The sequence below is a fragment of the Ochotona princeps genome, chromosome 19, assembly GCF_030435755.1.
Source record: "Ochotona princeps isolate mOchPri1 chromosome 19, mOchPri1.hap1, whole genome shotgun sequence".
In the NCBI taxonomy this organism is placed as follows: domain Eukaryota; kingdom Metazoa; phylum Chordata; class Mammalia; order Lagomorpha; family Ochotonidae; genus Ochotona; species Ochotona princeps.
In genome coordinates this window covers 44,380,816-44,393,448 of record NC_080850.1, presented here as the reverse complement: position 1 = coordinate 44,393,448, position 12,633 = coordinate 44,380,816, and the positions used below count along the sequence as shown (strand labels likewise).

At 41.8% G+C, this 12,633-nt stretch overlaps 1 protein-coding gene across 2 annotated transcripts; it reads left to right on the top strand.

Moving 5' to 3' along the window:
- Positions 1 to 3,054: 3,054 nt before the first annotated feature.
- Positions 3,055 to 9,068, top strand: LOC131482629 (protein FAM170A-like). 2 transcript variants are annotated; one of them, XR_009247176.1, is made up of 5 exons: positions 3,055 to 3,317; positions 4,446 to 4,520; positions 7,139 to 7,174; positions 7,259 to 7,326; positions 8,312 to 9,068. XR_009247176.1 is itself a non-coding variant. In XM_058677556.1 (4 exons), exons 1-4 carry the CDS (start codon positions 3,248 to 3,250, stop codon positions 9,022 to 9,024), a joined length of 894 nt encoding a protein of 297 aa, XP_058533539.1. In that variant the 5' UTR covers positions 3,055 to 3,247; the 3' UTR covers positions 9,025 to 9,068. The 2 variants fall into 2 exon arrangements, 1 of the variants encoding a protein (XP_058533539.1); XM_058677556.1 differs by lacking the exon at positions 7,259 to 7,326.
- Positions 9,069 to 12,633: the final 3,565 nt, after the last annotated feature.

Here is a 12,633-nt window from a genome sequence, read left to right as displayed (position 1 = left end):
ATATAATTTTATATTTGATATTTAGGCAGTATCAAACTCTGACATGCAAGATGAAGAAATCATCTATTTTATTAACCTCTTCTCTTCTCTTCTCAATTTTGTAAATATCGCTCCTTTATAAAAAAGTCCAAAATCTACATTCTCTTGTTACTATAATCTCTACTTTCCTTTTGCTATTTTGTATTCACATGGATTCATTTTTTATCCCTATTCATTTTACTATATTTAAGACATGTAAGATTATTTTTAAAGTTCACTTTTATTTAATTGAAAGAGTGATATGTACAGGGAGAAAGGGACAGGGAGAGTGAAATGGAAAAGGAGCTATAATACCTTTTTACGTACACACACACACACGCACAGGGAAGGAGGGGCACAGAGAACTTCCACCTGCTGCAGTACTCGCCAAATGTCTGCAAAAGCCAGGGTTTGGCCAGGTCCAAGTCAAGGTACACCAACTCCATATTTATTTCCCATGGATTGGCATGGACACATGTGTTTGAGCCACTGTTTGCTGCCTCCCAGAGTTCACACCAGTGGAAAATGTGCAGTGAGTAGGTGGACTCAAGCGAGGCACTCTCAAAATGGATACATCTGTCCCAAGTGCTAGGTTCCTGCTCCATACCACGATGTCTGCTCTGCAAGTTGTAAGCAACTACCTAAAGAGCTGGTTGGATTTCATTGCTGAGATTGGTTTTTTTTGTTTTTATTAATTTTTAAGCAAAACCTCACAGGCTCGCTATTACTGAGGATTCTCTGTGCTTTTCAACTGTGAATTGTTTTGCTTGCAATAGCACGGTGGGCATTCAGTGACAGAGCAGATCAGAAACACAGGAAATATGCGTTACAATTCCTCACCTGGAGAATTTCCTCAATGGAAGTTGCACAGTCAATTGCACTTCATACAAAGGTAATTATGCTCAATCATAATTAAAGAATTCACCGGGGGTATAGTGTTTTATGGGATCACGTCTGTCATTCTGTTCCTAAAAAACTATGAACCACATTCATTTGTGATTTCAACATTATTTTCTCATGTTGTGGAAATGAGGATATCTCAGAATTCACACAAATACACTTCAGAGCTAACACAATCTCTGTGTACTGTATATCTTTCTATTTTAAAAGCAGAGCACATGGATTTTTAGTGTTTTCAATAAAAAAAGCTAATTGTTTAAGGAGATGGAAATACTTATCCTGATTAGGCATTACACAAGAAACATATGTACCCAAAATGACATCTCATACGCACAATTTAAAAATGTTTCCATATATATTTTTACATTATATATTCTATATACCTATATAGAATAATAATAGTAATTTAGGTTTATATATGTATTGATCTAATTCTGCAAACAACGCTTATACAGTTCACGGAAAATGTCAATGTGTGGATTGCAAAAATATTTTGACACCTAATAAAACTTTTTAATTCATTTTCAGTGAAGATATTGAAGTACTCTGGAATTATGTCTGCTTTAGTTTTTGGGCTCTTTAGTCAGAAAACTAATTACCACTTTGATGCATTCCACTTTGCTTTTAAAGACTGCTTTATTTTTGTTTGAAAGGTGGCCTTACGGAGAGAAGACAGAGAAGAAGGATAGAATCTTCCATCTGCTGTTTTAATCTCCAGATGGTCACAATGGCTGCAACTGAGTTGATCCAATCCACAGCCAGGACTCCAAAGATTTTTCTGGGCATACCTGGGAATTTTCTTTTTCTTTCTTTATCTTTTTTTTTTCCAATTTACTTTTTCAGAGGCTAGTGTGATGCACAGAGAGCCAAACATCTGCCTGAAGTGTCAGCAGGCCAAATAGATGCTGGTTCTAGTCCCGGCTGCTCCACTTCTGATCCAGCTACCTGCTTGTGGCCTAGGAGAACAAAGCAGGGTGGCTCAAGTCCTTTGGCCCCTGCAGCCACACTGGAGACCAGAAAGAAGTCTCTGGCTCCTGCCTTTAGATTGGCTTAGTTACAGCTATTGTGGACATCTGGAAAGCAAGCCAATGGATGGAATACCTCCATGTCCCTCCTCTCTGTGACTCTGCCTTTCAAATAAAAAATATATAAATCTTTTGTTTCAAAGATTTATTTTATTTTCATTTGAAACTCAGATATACAGAGAGGAGGAGAGACAGAAAGAACTTCCATCTGATGATTTATTCCCCAAGTGGCTGCAGCAGCTAGAGTTGGGCCAATCCAAAGCCAGGAGCCCGGAGCCTCTTCCGGGTCTCCCACGTGGGTGCAGGCTTCCAAGGCTTTGGGCCATCCTCGACTGTTTTCCCAGGCTGCAAGCAGGGAACTGGATGGGAATCAGGGCTGCTGGGATTAGAACTGGCATCCATATGGGACCCTGGCACATCCAAAGTAAAGGACTCTAGCCAATTTGATAGATTGCCACAAATGTCTGCAACAGCCAGTGCTGGGCTGGATGGGCTAGACGTGAGGAACCAGGAGCTGGGGATCCTTTCCAGGTCTCCTACCTGGGTGGGAAAGACTCAAGCACTTGGTCATCACGTGCTGTCTCCAGGGACGTTATTAGGAAATGGGTCACACAAGAAGAGGAGGTAAGACCGGAGCCAGAGCACTCCAAATGATGGCTTACGGTGCTCTGCCACAACACACTCCTTTAGCAGTTCCGTCTTAAGTATGTCACCCTCTAAGTAAATGCATTGTCATTTTCCTTCACTCAACCTTATTAAAAATATTTAGACCAACCAATAGATATTTTGTTTCTGCTTCTTTTACGTATTCTGTCATGACTCTTCAAAATCTGTTTCTCACAACTCTAGCTTTTCCATGTTTATTGCTTTGAATTGACCTGCATGGTTGTACAATTCTAGTTTATGGAGTCTCATTGATTAAATGTGATAGTCTGAGGAATTATCTTCTATACGTTTGTGTCTTTAATATTAAATCGGTATACAGATTCTAGTTAATAGTGTCTCCACTGGACAAACTCAATCAACTAAGGCAGCGGCTTGTGGCCATTCTGCAGTCATGGAATACTGAGTCCCTGGAATGGAATGATGTCATCAGTGTGTCATAAATGAGTTGAGCTGCCCTGTAGCTAGGTAGATGTTGTACTGAGCACCTGACAGAACTGTGGTTAGGTGAAGGGAAAGCCTCTCATATGATTTTTGAATGCTCACATTTCATTCCTCATTACCACCAACTCACTCCCAGAAGCTGACTTACAGGGTAAAAAAAAACTAGCTGATGTGAGTAATTCTCCAACGACTTGACCATGAAGCGGAAACAAAAGACAAAACATCTGGAAATCACATATCCCCCCCAATCTGAAAAGACTTCACGAGGTACGTCTGAGGATGTTCTCTGGGAGCAGGGCTATCAGGATCTGCCCGGTGTGTGAGGCAGACCCCAGGGTTCCCAGCTGTGGTGGTGACCAGGCGAGAGAAGAGGGAGAGGCTATGAGTGAAGGGCGCAGGAGAAAAGCAGAGCCAAGTGTTCCTGGCTCTTGTTGATGTTTAGGGCCTGTCATACCCACATTATGTCATTCTTTGTGACTCTGCAGCAAACAGACTAATTTATTTTTTATAACTACCATTTCTTTCATTTTCTTAAAGAATTGGAAACGTAAGCGATGAAAGTTTTCTACTAGTTCTTTCTTAGATGAAGAAGGAAGTGGGCCTCTTGGAGATTAGGAGACAAAAAAGTCTGAGTGCTTGTAAGATGCCTGGGCAAGGAACAGGAGAAGCCATACTAAATCTATGTACTAAGATAGAAACTTTTGGTTTGGACTGTGAAGACTTAAATGCAGGGATCCACGCGAATGTGAAAAAATCAGAACATACACAAACATGCAAAGCTGTTTACAAATAGAGTGAGCTGAGCGGGCTGTCTGGGTAAATGGGGCATAACACACGAATGGTTGCCATGGAGCTTAACAGCAAGTAAGTAACCGATCTGAGGATGGTGAGTAGTTTAGTGCAAGCAAAGGGACAGAACTGAGCCAATCTAAACAATTTAAGTAGCAACTAATATTTCCAAGTAGGATCTGAGACTTCCGATAAAGTTTCAGGCTCCGCCTGTTTGGAAGCTGCCTTTGACAGAGGCCTGATGTGAAGCTGGATCCATTTCAAAGTCAATACAATCGGTGCATATTCAAAGATGTTACTGAAGTGTTAATACTCAGAAGTGTGGAGCACAGTCATACTGATCCAAATACAAAAAAAAAAATACATAACAGCCTAATCTAATGCATAGGCCAACACACTACAACACACTACAAGGTCTAATCATCTATTTCAAAACCACATTACAGCCTGAATTCATTGGTTAGAGACTAGGTCACCATAAATTATGCACTATGAATTTATTTCTTCTGTTAGAATTCAAGGTTTATCATCAGGTCAGAAGAGCAAGTCTTCTCCATGTGGTAATTCATGGCATATAATTAATGAAATATAATTATGTCATTATAGGCAGCACTGAAAGGGACCCTGGAATATCAACTGCCCAGTCAGCTGGAAAGCTAAACAGCATGGTAGAGGACAGAGGTTTGTATGCTGGATAGGACACACGTCACTCTTCCATTAATTCAATCACAGCTCAGAACCAATTCCAAGGGAGGTTGATAGGTATGATACAGAGGCTCGGGTGGACGGGGAATGGCTAACAGTGTGTGCACTGTTAATAAATGAAACACACACTGCCAATGCATCAGTCACAGTGTGTCCTGCCTCAATAAGTACCACTCCACAATCAATGTTTTTAGCTGAAGAAAGTAGATCTTGGCTTCATGAGCTGCATGCTCACAGAATCCATCATACAGCAGATTCTTACTACGTGTTTAAGGAAGGACAAATATACATAGACAGCAGATATGAGCCCTATCTCTTCTTCCTGATTTCTCAGGAAAGCTAAATTTATATTTAAAAAGGTTATGCTATGTAAACAAAAAGCATAAGTCCCTGCTATTTCTCAAATGTGGCATACAGGCTTTGAATTTAACAAGAAACTCTAAACTCAAGAAAACAAGGGAGTTAGAAGACACACGACATTCCCATGAGATAGAAGTAAATCAAGTTTAATAGATTAACTTCCTACTATGTATTTTTCTATAAAAATTTACTTCTTCATATTAGAAAGGTAGATTTACAGAGAGAAGGAGAAACAAAGATTTTCCATTTGCTGGTTCACTCCCCAAATGACTGCAATGGCTGGAACTGAGCCGGTACAATGCAAGGAACCAGGAGTCTCTTTGGGTCTCCCACATGGGTGCAGGATCACAAGACATTGGCTCATCCTCCACTGCTTTCCCAGGCCACAAGCAGGGAGCTGGATGGGAAGTGGGCAGTTGGGCCATAAACTGGTGTCCATGTGGGATCATGGTGCAGGCAAGGCAAGGGTTTATTGGGCCAGGTCCCTTACTGTAAATTTTTATAAATTATTTCAAAAGCTGCACTTATGTCCTTGGGGCTCAGGAATTCCAAATGTCGTGTGAGGCTAAAAAGATATTGGTAAGGTTGGATTCCCCCAATGCTTCAGTTGAGAATGTCCTTGTCTTCAAGTGCTTCCTACTCTCCTTGATTTGTACACCCTTTTGTCTTAAACTTAACTTCTTACTTCCACTGTCTTATTTATCTTTCTGTCTGGTCTCCTTGACACCCTTTGTAAAGAATGTTTAGGATTCCATTTAGGACCTTGTTACATCATGTAGGATAATTCCTCCATCACAACACCCTGCATTAGCTTTCCAAGTCCTCTTCATCACATGAAGGCACATTCATTGGCTCCAGAATTTATCGACATCTGAGATGAGCAGCATGACTCAACCTTCCACAACTATCATTAAGCATCCTCAACACAATGACAGATACAGTCAGGTCAACACATACTCAAATCTCTTGACTGAAGGTTGTGTGACAGTATAATAATTCTAAGACTCCAAACCAGAAGCCACTCCAGAAAGATAACATACATATATTATGTTCTCTTTGCCAGCAATACCTGACCAAAAATATGTATCATTAATAGTCATATTTTAGAGTTTGATAAGAACAGACAGCAGCCAGAAGTGTGAGACAGTGAACACTCAGCATTCTTTGAATCAAATAAAGATGCAGCCTTTTAATTTCCTTGAATGAGTGCACTGTTGTGCAATAGCAGCTGAAACTGTCACCTCAATGCTGGCATCCCATTTGAGAGTTGTTTTATGTCTCAGCTGTTTTACTTCTAATCCAGGTCCCTGGTAACAGCCTGGGGAAAGCAGGAAAGATGATCCAAATGTTTGGGCTCCTGCTCTTCCATGTGGGAGAGACACGGAAGAAGCTCATGGCTCCTGTCCTCAACTTGACTCAGCCCTGGCTGTTGTGGCCATCTAGAAAATAAACCTGACTCTAAACATTTAGAAAACATTTTACCTTACAACTAAACAATAATATTGATGATACAGATAATATTAACTCTGGTAATATTTCCCTGAGAGACAAGAAAGCCATCTTTATCTCAAGATAGTTTTCCGCCATTTTCCTTGAGAAGGTGAAAACTCATAGTTGCAGATGTCTTAACAGGATCGTAGGGCATACAGTGGTTAATGAGATGCTGGCACGTGTCTGACACCCAGCAACTGGCTCCACTCTATGGCTACCAGACCACAGTGGACACTGCTGGAGCCTGTACCTACATCTTAGCAGGAACACCAACTCTTGTAATGTTGGCACGTACTCTTTGTCTCTCGTCTGAAAATCAAAGCATTATGATTCAAGAATAATGCGAAAAAGGACAAATACCTGAATGCACAAGGGAATGAAAACAGCGTTATGAAGAATAATATGGAGAAACAACGGAACGATAGGTTTGTCAAAGAGACAAGGAAAAATGTATTCAGTCTGAAGCTAGCAAGTTTAATGTTGTGGGTAGCAATTGCGTGCATGGTCCTGACCACCCGGTGACAGGTGCGGAATGAAACATCTGAAGAGCCATCAGTGCCTTCTGCTTCTGCCTCCCGCGGCAGGACAAAGCCCCTGTGACCTGGTGAGTGAGAAAGGGTTTGAAAGGGTCTTCAAATGGCTGCCTCTTGCCCTCCACACCCACAGACATGCGTTTCCTGTGAATGGATACAGAACCCAGATGAGGCCATGTTTCCATGTTCTCTGTGATATTTGCTCCCCAGGTTTCTGCACGTCTCAAGCAGATGTTCCTGAGACAGGTAGAGTGTTCCTGTCTGCCTCAAGCCAGACAGAAGGCAAGAGTGCCTCCAGCTCAGACAGCTTTTCCTTTGTCCCTGTTTCAGAACAGCCACACTCTTGTTGACGAAGATGGTACAGTAGCGACAAAGGGATGCCTGAACGTGGACAAGAGGTGCAGCTGAGCTGTCTGCCCCATCCCTGCTCACTAGCTATGCCCACTAGCAGTGGGAGTAATGCCAGCCCTGTGGGATGGGACACGCAGGGGATGTGTTAGCAAGAACAGGATACAGTGCCCAAGGACTCAGCAGCCACATGTGAGCACCGGGTCTATGAGTGAGCCATGAGCAGTGCTGACACATACAGCAACTTGATCACAACAACCCAGACTAACACAGAACCAGGCCCTCAGATAATCACAGCTTTTATCACTTCACACCAAGCATGGCTTCATTCACCATCTTTTGACTTATTCTGTCAAACATCTCTCTTTACTCTCCATGCATCTTTGCCATTTTGTGGTGGCATCACATAGGTACAAAGTTGTACACCCACTCCTGCACAGTCTTTCAGAACCAGCCTTTTTTTCCAATCCTAGAGTGCACTGCATCTTCTCTTACAGATAATCTGTTTGAATTCACTGGTGCTAGATTAGCTCCAGAAAAACCCTCTGCTATGAAGAGAATTCAGTTTCATAGACAGCCTCTCTTCCATGTCCCAGCAGTCACAGCACCTTCAGCCCTGCAGGGCATGTTCTGAGATATCACAGAGGCCTTCTTTATCGGACTATCTGCATTCTGTGTGGCTAACAGTGCTCATGAGCTGCTGCATTATTTGCTCACTCATAGCCTCATACGTTGAACACATATATACATGTGCTTTCACTGGCACAGGACTATCACCAGATATGTACCAGCACACATACCCACTCTCATCAGACACACCCCACACTGTCCACACAAAGGGACAATAAGAACACATCTCTCACGACAATGACTATATACAGAACTCTGAAACATAATTTCTGCCCATCCATCCTTGCTATGTCAAATGTAGGGACATTCTTGGGACCATCTGCAACCCTCCTGACTACACACACACGCACACACACACACACACACTTCGTTCACTTTTCTTACATAAGGCATTCTCTTTCCTAGGCATCCATCAGTGCCTCACAGAAGCTCCCTGTCTTCGATTCTCTGAGACGCCTCTGCTCCAGTTCATAGAGCTCCAGCAGACTCTCTCGCCCTACCAGAATAACTGTTTTCATTACCATTTAGCCAACGAACCCTGTACGCCAGAGATACATAGGAGGAAGGAAAGGCAAATGAAAATTTACTACACACGTGTCCAAAGAAAAACGGAGGTGACTGACTTAGGGAATGCAGAGAAAGGTTTGACATCTTCACCAAGGAACACGAGGGTACAGGAAATAACCTTTTCTGGGAAAATCCCGGTTGAGACTGACCTGCCTATCTTATCACCTTGGGATCTCCTAACTGAGAGTGAGTGTGGCTGGGACGTAGGGGATGAAGAGGACGTGGTGGAGGTGCTGAAGGAGGAGGAGCCTGACAGCCCAGCCGAGCTTCCCCCACTGGAGGAGAGCCCCAGGGCCAGGCCACCGGAGTGGCTGCTGAGCCCTGAGAGTGGCTACAAGTGCTTGGGCTGCTGCCGTGTCTTCCCCAGCAAAGATGCCCTGCAGTGGCACGTGCAGCATGGGGTGGAGGAGGGCTTCAGCTGCCGCGCCTTCCACCTTGCCTTTGCCTGGCTGAAGAGCAAAAGGAGTATGAAAAATAGGAGACAGAAGAAAAGCATCCATGCAAGCAGAAAAGGAAAACGCTTTCACAGGAGGAATTGCTCAGGGAAATAGATGTTTTCCAGCCCCCTTTAAAAAGAGCAAGTGAAGTAGGCACAGTCTACGAGACAGCTTTATCCTCTCTAAGAAGCCAGAAGTACCCATTTTTTCCTAAACACACATGACGTTTCCATGACTAATAGTACCAAAGAACCTTGTTTTGATGAAATCTTCTACTGTCCGCATCCTGAGAAATGACTGAATTCTTGTCACCACAATAAGAACACCTGATTTTCTTCATTAAATAAATTATTTCCTGTGTTTTTGTTTCCTGCTAGCAACCTAGGCTTGACATGAAGTGTCCAACACAATTGCATTCTTTCTGGAAATCATCCATCCTTTTTAGCCTCACAGCATCACACCAGGGCTGATCTGAAGACAGCAGATCTGAAGCAGATCCCCTGGAGTTGCATTCAGTTGCTGAAAATGTGGCATCGGCTCTGAAGCAAACATCTGGAGTTGTGGGGCACTCAGGCTACACTGCGAACAGCTCATCCTAGCGGGCCTTTCCCTGTTACACTCAAATCCCCTCAGAAGGTCAAAGAACAGTTAAAATGCCTCTAAGACTGCGAAGTGAGAAGGGGCAGTGTAGGCAGAGTGATGCTGACATTGTGGGAAGTAGACTTTGTATGCTTAGAGCTACTGGGATGGATGACAACTACGTGGGAATACTGCGAGGCTATTGCTCAAAGGAATGGGGGTTTGGGATATTCTGGTTCTCTTCCAACTGTGAAGTCTACCTTCTAGACTCTATCCCATTTACTGTGTATTTGATATGGAGCTCACGATTTTGTGCTCCAGACCAGGTAGTGTGCTTCACGCCATTCAACTTCATCATTTCCCATCTCCATCCTCCCACATACAGCATGTATGACTACAACATGCTTCACCATGAGGACAGAATGTGGATCGGCTAAACTGCAATGCCCTTCTCTCCTGTAGTCCATTCTGTTCCCAAGAGCTTAGTGTCAACAGTTTGCTTCTGTATCCTCTTCACGAACACAGACCTTGACTCATGCCTCCACTAGTGAGCTTAGCTGTGTAACGTTTGCTGCAGGACAGACACAGTCTACAAGGAGGGAAATAGAACACTTGCAGATTAGCCTCAAATCCTCAGTTTCTTTGAGCATGCACATATACAGGTGACAGCATCTGTAGTAGCAGTGAAGAAGTAACATGGAATAAATCAACTGAGAAAATCAAACATCTGTATATTCAGATGTCCTCCAAACCATACTGTAGTTTGGAGATGAATAATCAGAAATGTAGAAACTATTGACTCTTGGGAGACAACATTTGCATGTTTATTTACATCTCATTTATACTTAAGCCTTCTGTATTTTCAAAATAAAGATTGAATTTTTCTTGTCATAATTTTCCATCTCCCACCAGAGAGAGCATCAATAAAATGAAACTTCAGAAAGATTTGAAATTGGGCTAGTGCAGTTTTCAAAAAATTTCTTTGTACATCACAGCTGCTATTCTAAAATTAGAACTTACAACGTCTCTAGATGTCATTAGCGACATCTGTGTGAAACATATCTGGTTATCTTGAAATAGCCACGCTCCTTCCTCCCTCACGGGTGTGTATGTATGAGGAGGCTTCATGGACATGTGTGAGCACAGACGCCATAGGAGCCGAGAGGTGGATGGGAGTCGCTTTTACTTTCATCTTTCCAGGACTTTTTGCCGCCTTTATCTAAGTACTCACCTTTCAACCCCGTATATGAACAAGTGCTGAATAATAAATTTATATCTTTCATTTTGGTTTTTCTTCAATGAACCCTGATCAGTTATTGATGGTTGATACTTATTCAGTGTAACACAATTTTTCACATTTTAAACACTGAAATATTTCTGGGATTTTACCTTGAAATGGATTCCTTAATTGTGGTAGATATGCAAAGCCCTCGATTGACCCAGAGCTTACACCGGAAATGTCTTTATGCCTTCCGCACATTAAGTCCTTGCACTGGGGCTGGGAGAAAGCCTCCTTTAGCGCATCGTCCTCTATATTAGTGCTCTCATCTTGGGAAGAGAATCAACACTATTGAGTATACTGTTCACACCCTGTGAAGATGAAATGCGTGTGATAGTATGTCTGAGGGTCATAACGTATGAATGCACAGAAAAGTGTGTGGCATAAAGGTTACTCAGTATGCTTCATTTCTTTATGCATTCTTACACTGTGTACTTTGATCTACTTTGAATTACAGGTGATTATATATATACACGCAGGATGTTAACATAATGCTTAAAGCACTTACACTACCTGTCTGCTGTGGTCTTAGACTCTATTGTGGTCAGACTCTTGACAATCAACCTCAGACATGTCCCTCAATATAACAAGCACACCACAAATATACAACTATACAGGCTTTAAAACCAAGTTAGACACAGCCTCATCCTCTTTACTTTGATATTCAAATTAACCAACAGTACCTATTTGTGGCTTAGTGTGACATTTCAATGGATGCATATAAGATGAATTGATCAAAAGGTAGCCATTTCCCTCTTTTCGACATGTAGTATTAGAAGCTTTGAGTTCCTTTTTATTTTTTCATACAGTTAATACAGGATTTTATCAACTACATGTACTCCTGTATTACCTTATATACTGTGAACATATTTCTTTAAATCTGACATGGCACCCAGTATCTAATTTTTTTTTCTTTCACCCTTATCTCTCCCAGCATAAAGTAATAATCACCATTACTCTAGTAATACATTAGTAACATTGAACATTTTTTGCTTCTGCATATGAGGAAGAACATGCAGTATCTGTCCTTCTGTGTCTGGTTTATTTCACTCAGCATGATGTTCTCAGTTCCATCCATTATGTCGGAAATGATAAATTGTATTTATTATGGTTGAGAAATATTCCACTGTGTTCATATACAACATCTTCCTTATCCGTTCATCAGATTCAGGGCACATATGTTGATTCCATATCTTGCTTACTGGGAATATTGCAGCAATAAAAACAGCAGAGGTGGTATACCTTTGGTACAATGAGTTCCATGTCATGCGATTACATTAGTGACATTGCTGGAACATATGGTCAGTTGTATTTCTAGCATTAAAGAAATTTAAATACTGGCTTCCATAGTGGCTGTACTAATTTTCACCAAACTACCAAGCTATGTAAGAATTTTGCTACACCTTTATAGTTTGTTTATTATTGTAATAACAGACATTCAAACAGGTCTGATTTAAAGTAGTTTTGATTTGCATTAATCTCAAGGCTATTAGTATTGCACATTTTTCTTATATTTGTTGATCATCGGTAATATTCTTTTGATAAATGTCTATTCAGGAACTTTTCCTACATCTTCATTGGAGTTTTGTTGCTACTGTCATTTCCTTATATTTCAGATATATTCTGAATCTTCATCCTCTAAAAGATAAGCACCAAGTACAAGTACTATATCCCATTACGCCAGATGCTTCTTCACTCTTGTTTCAGCCATAGGTCTTTAATGAGGGAGTGGAAATATGGCCTTCCTCAGGCACATGGCAGGTGCAGATGCTGCCAGGACGGGCAGAGCAGCCGATATGGTGCCAGAGACCCTGCATGCTGTGGAGGCACCTCCCAGTTACCACGCTTCATATGTAGGTTATGCT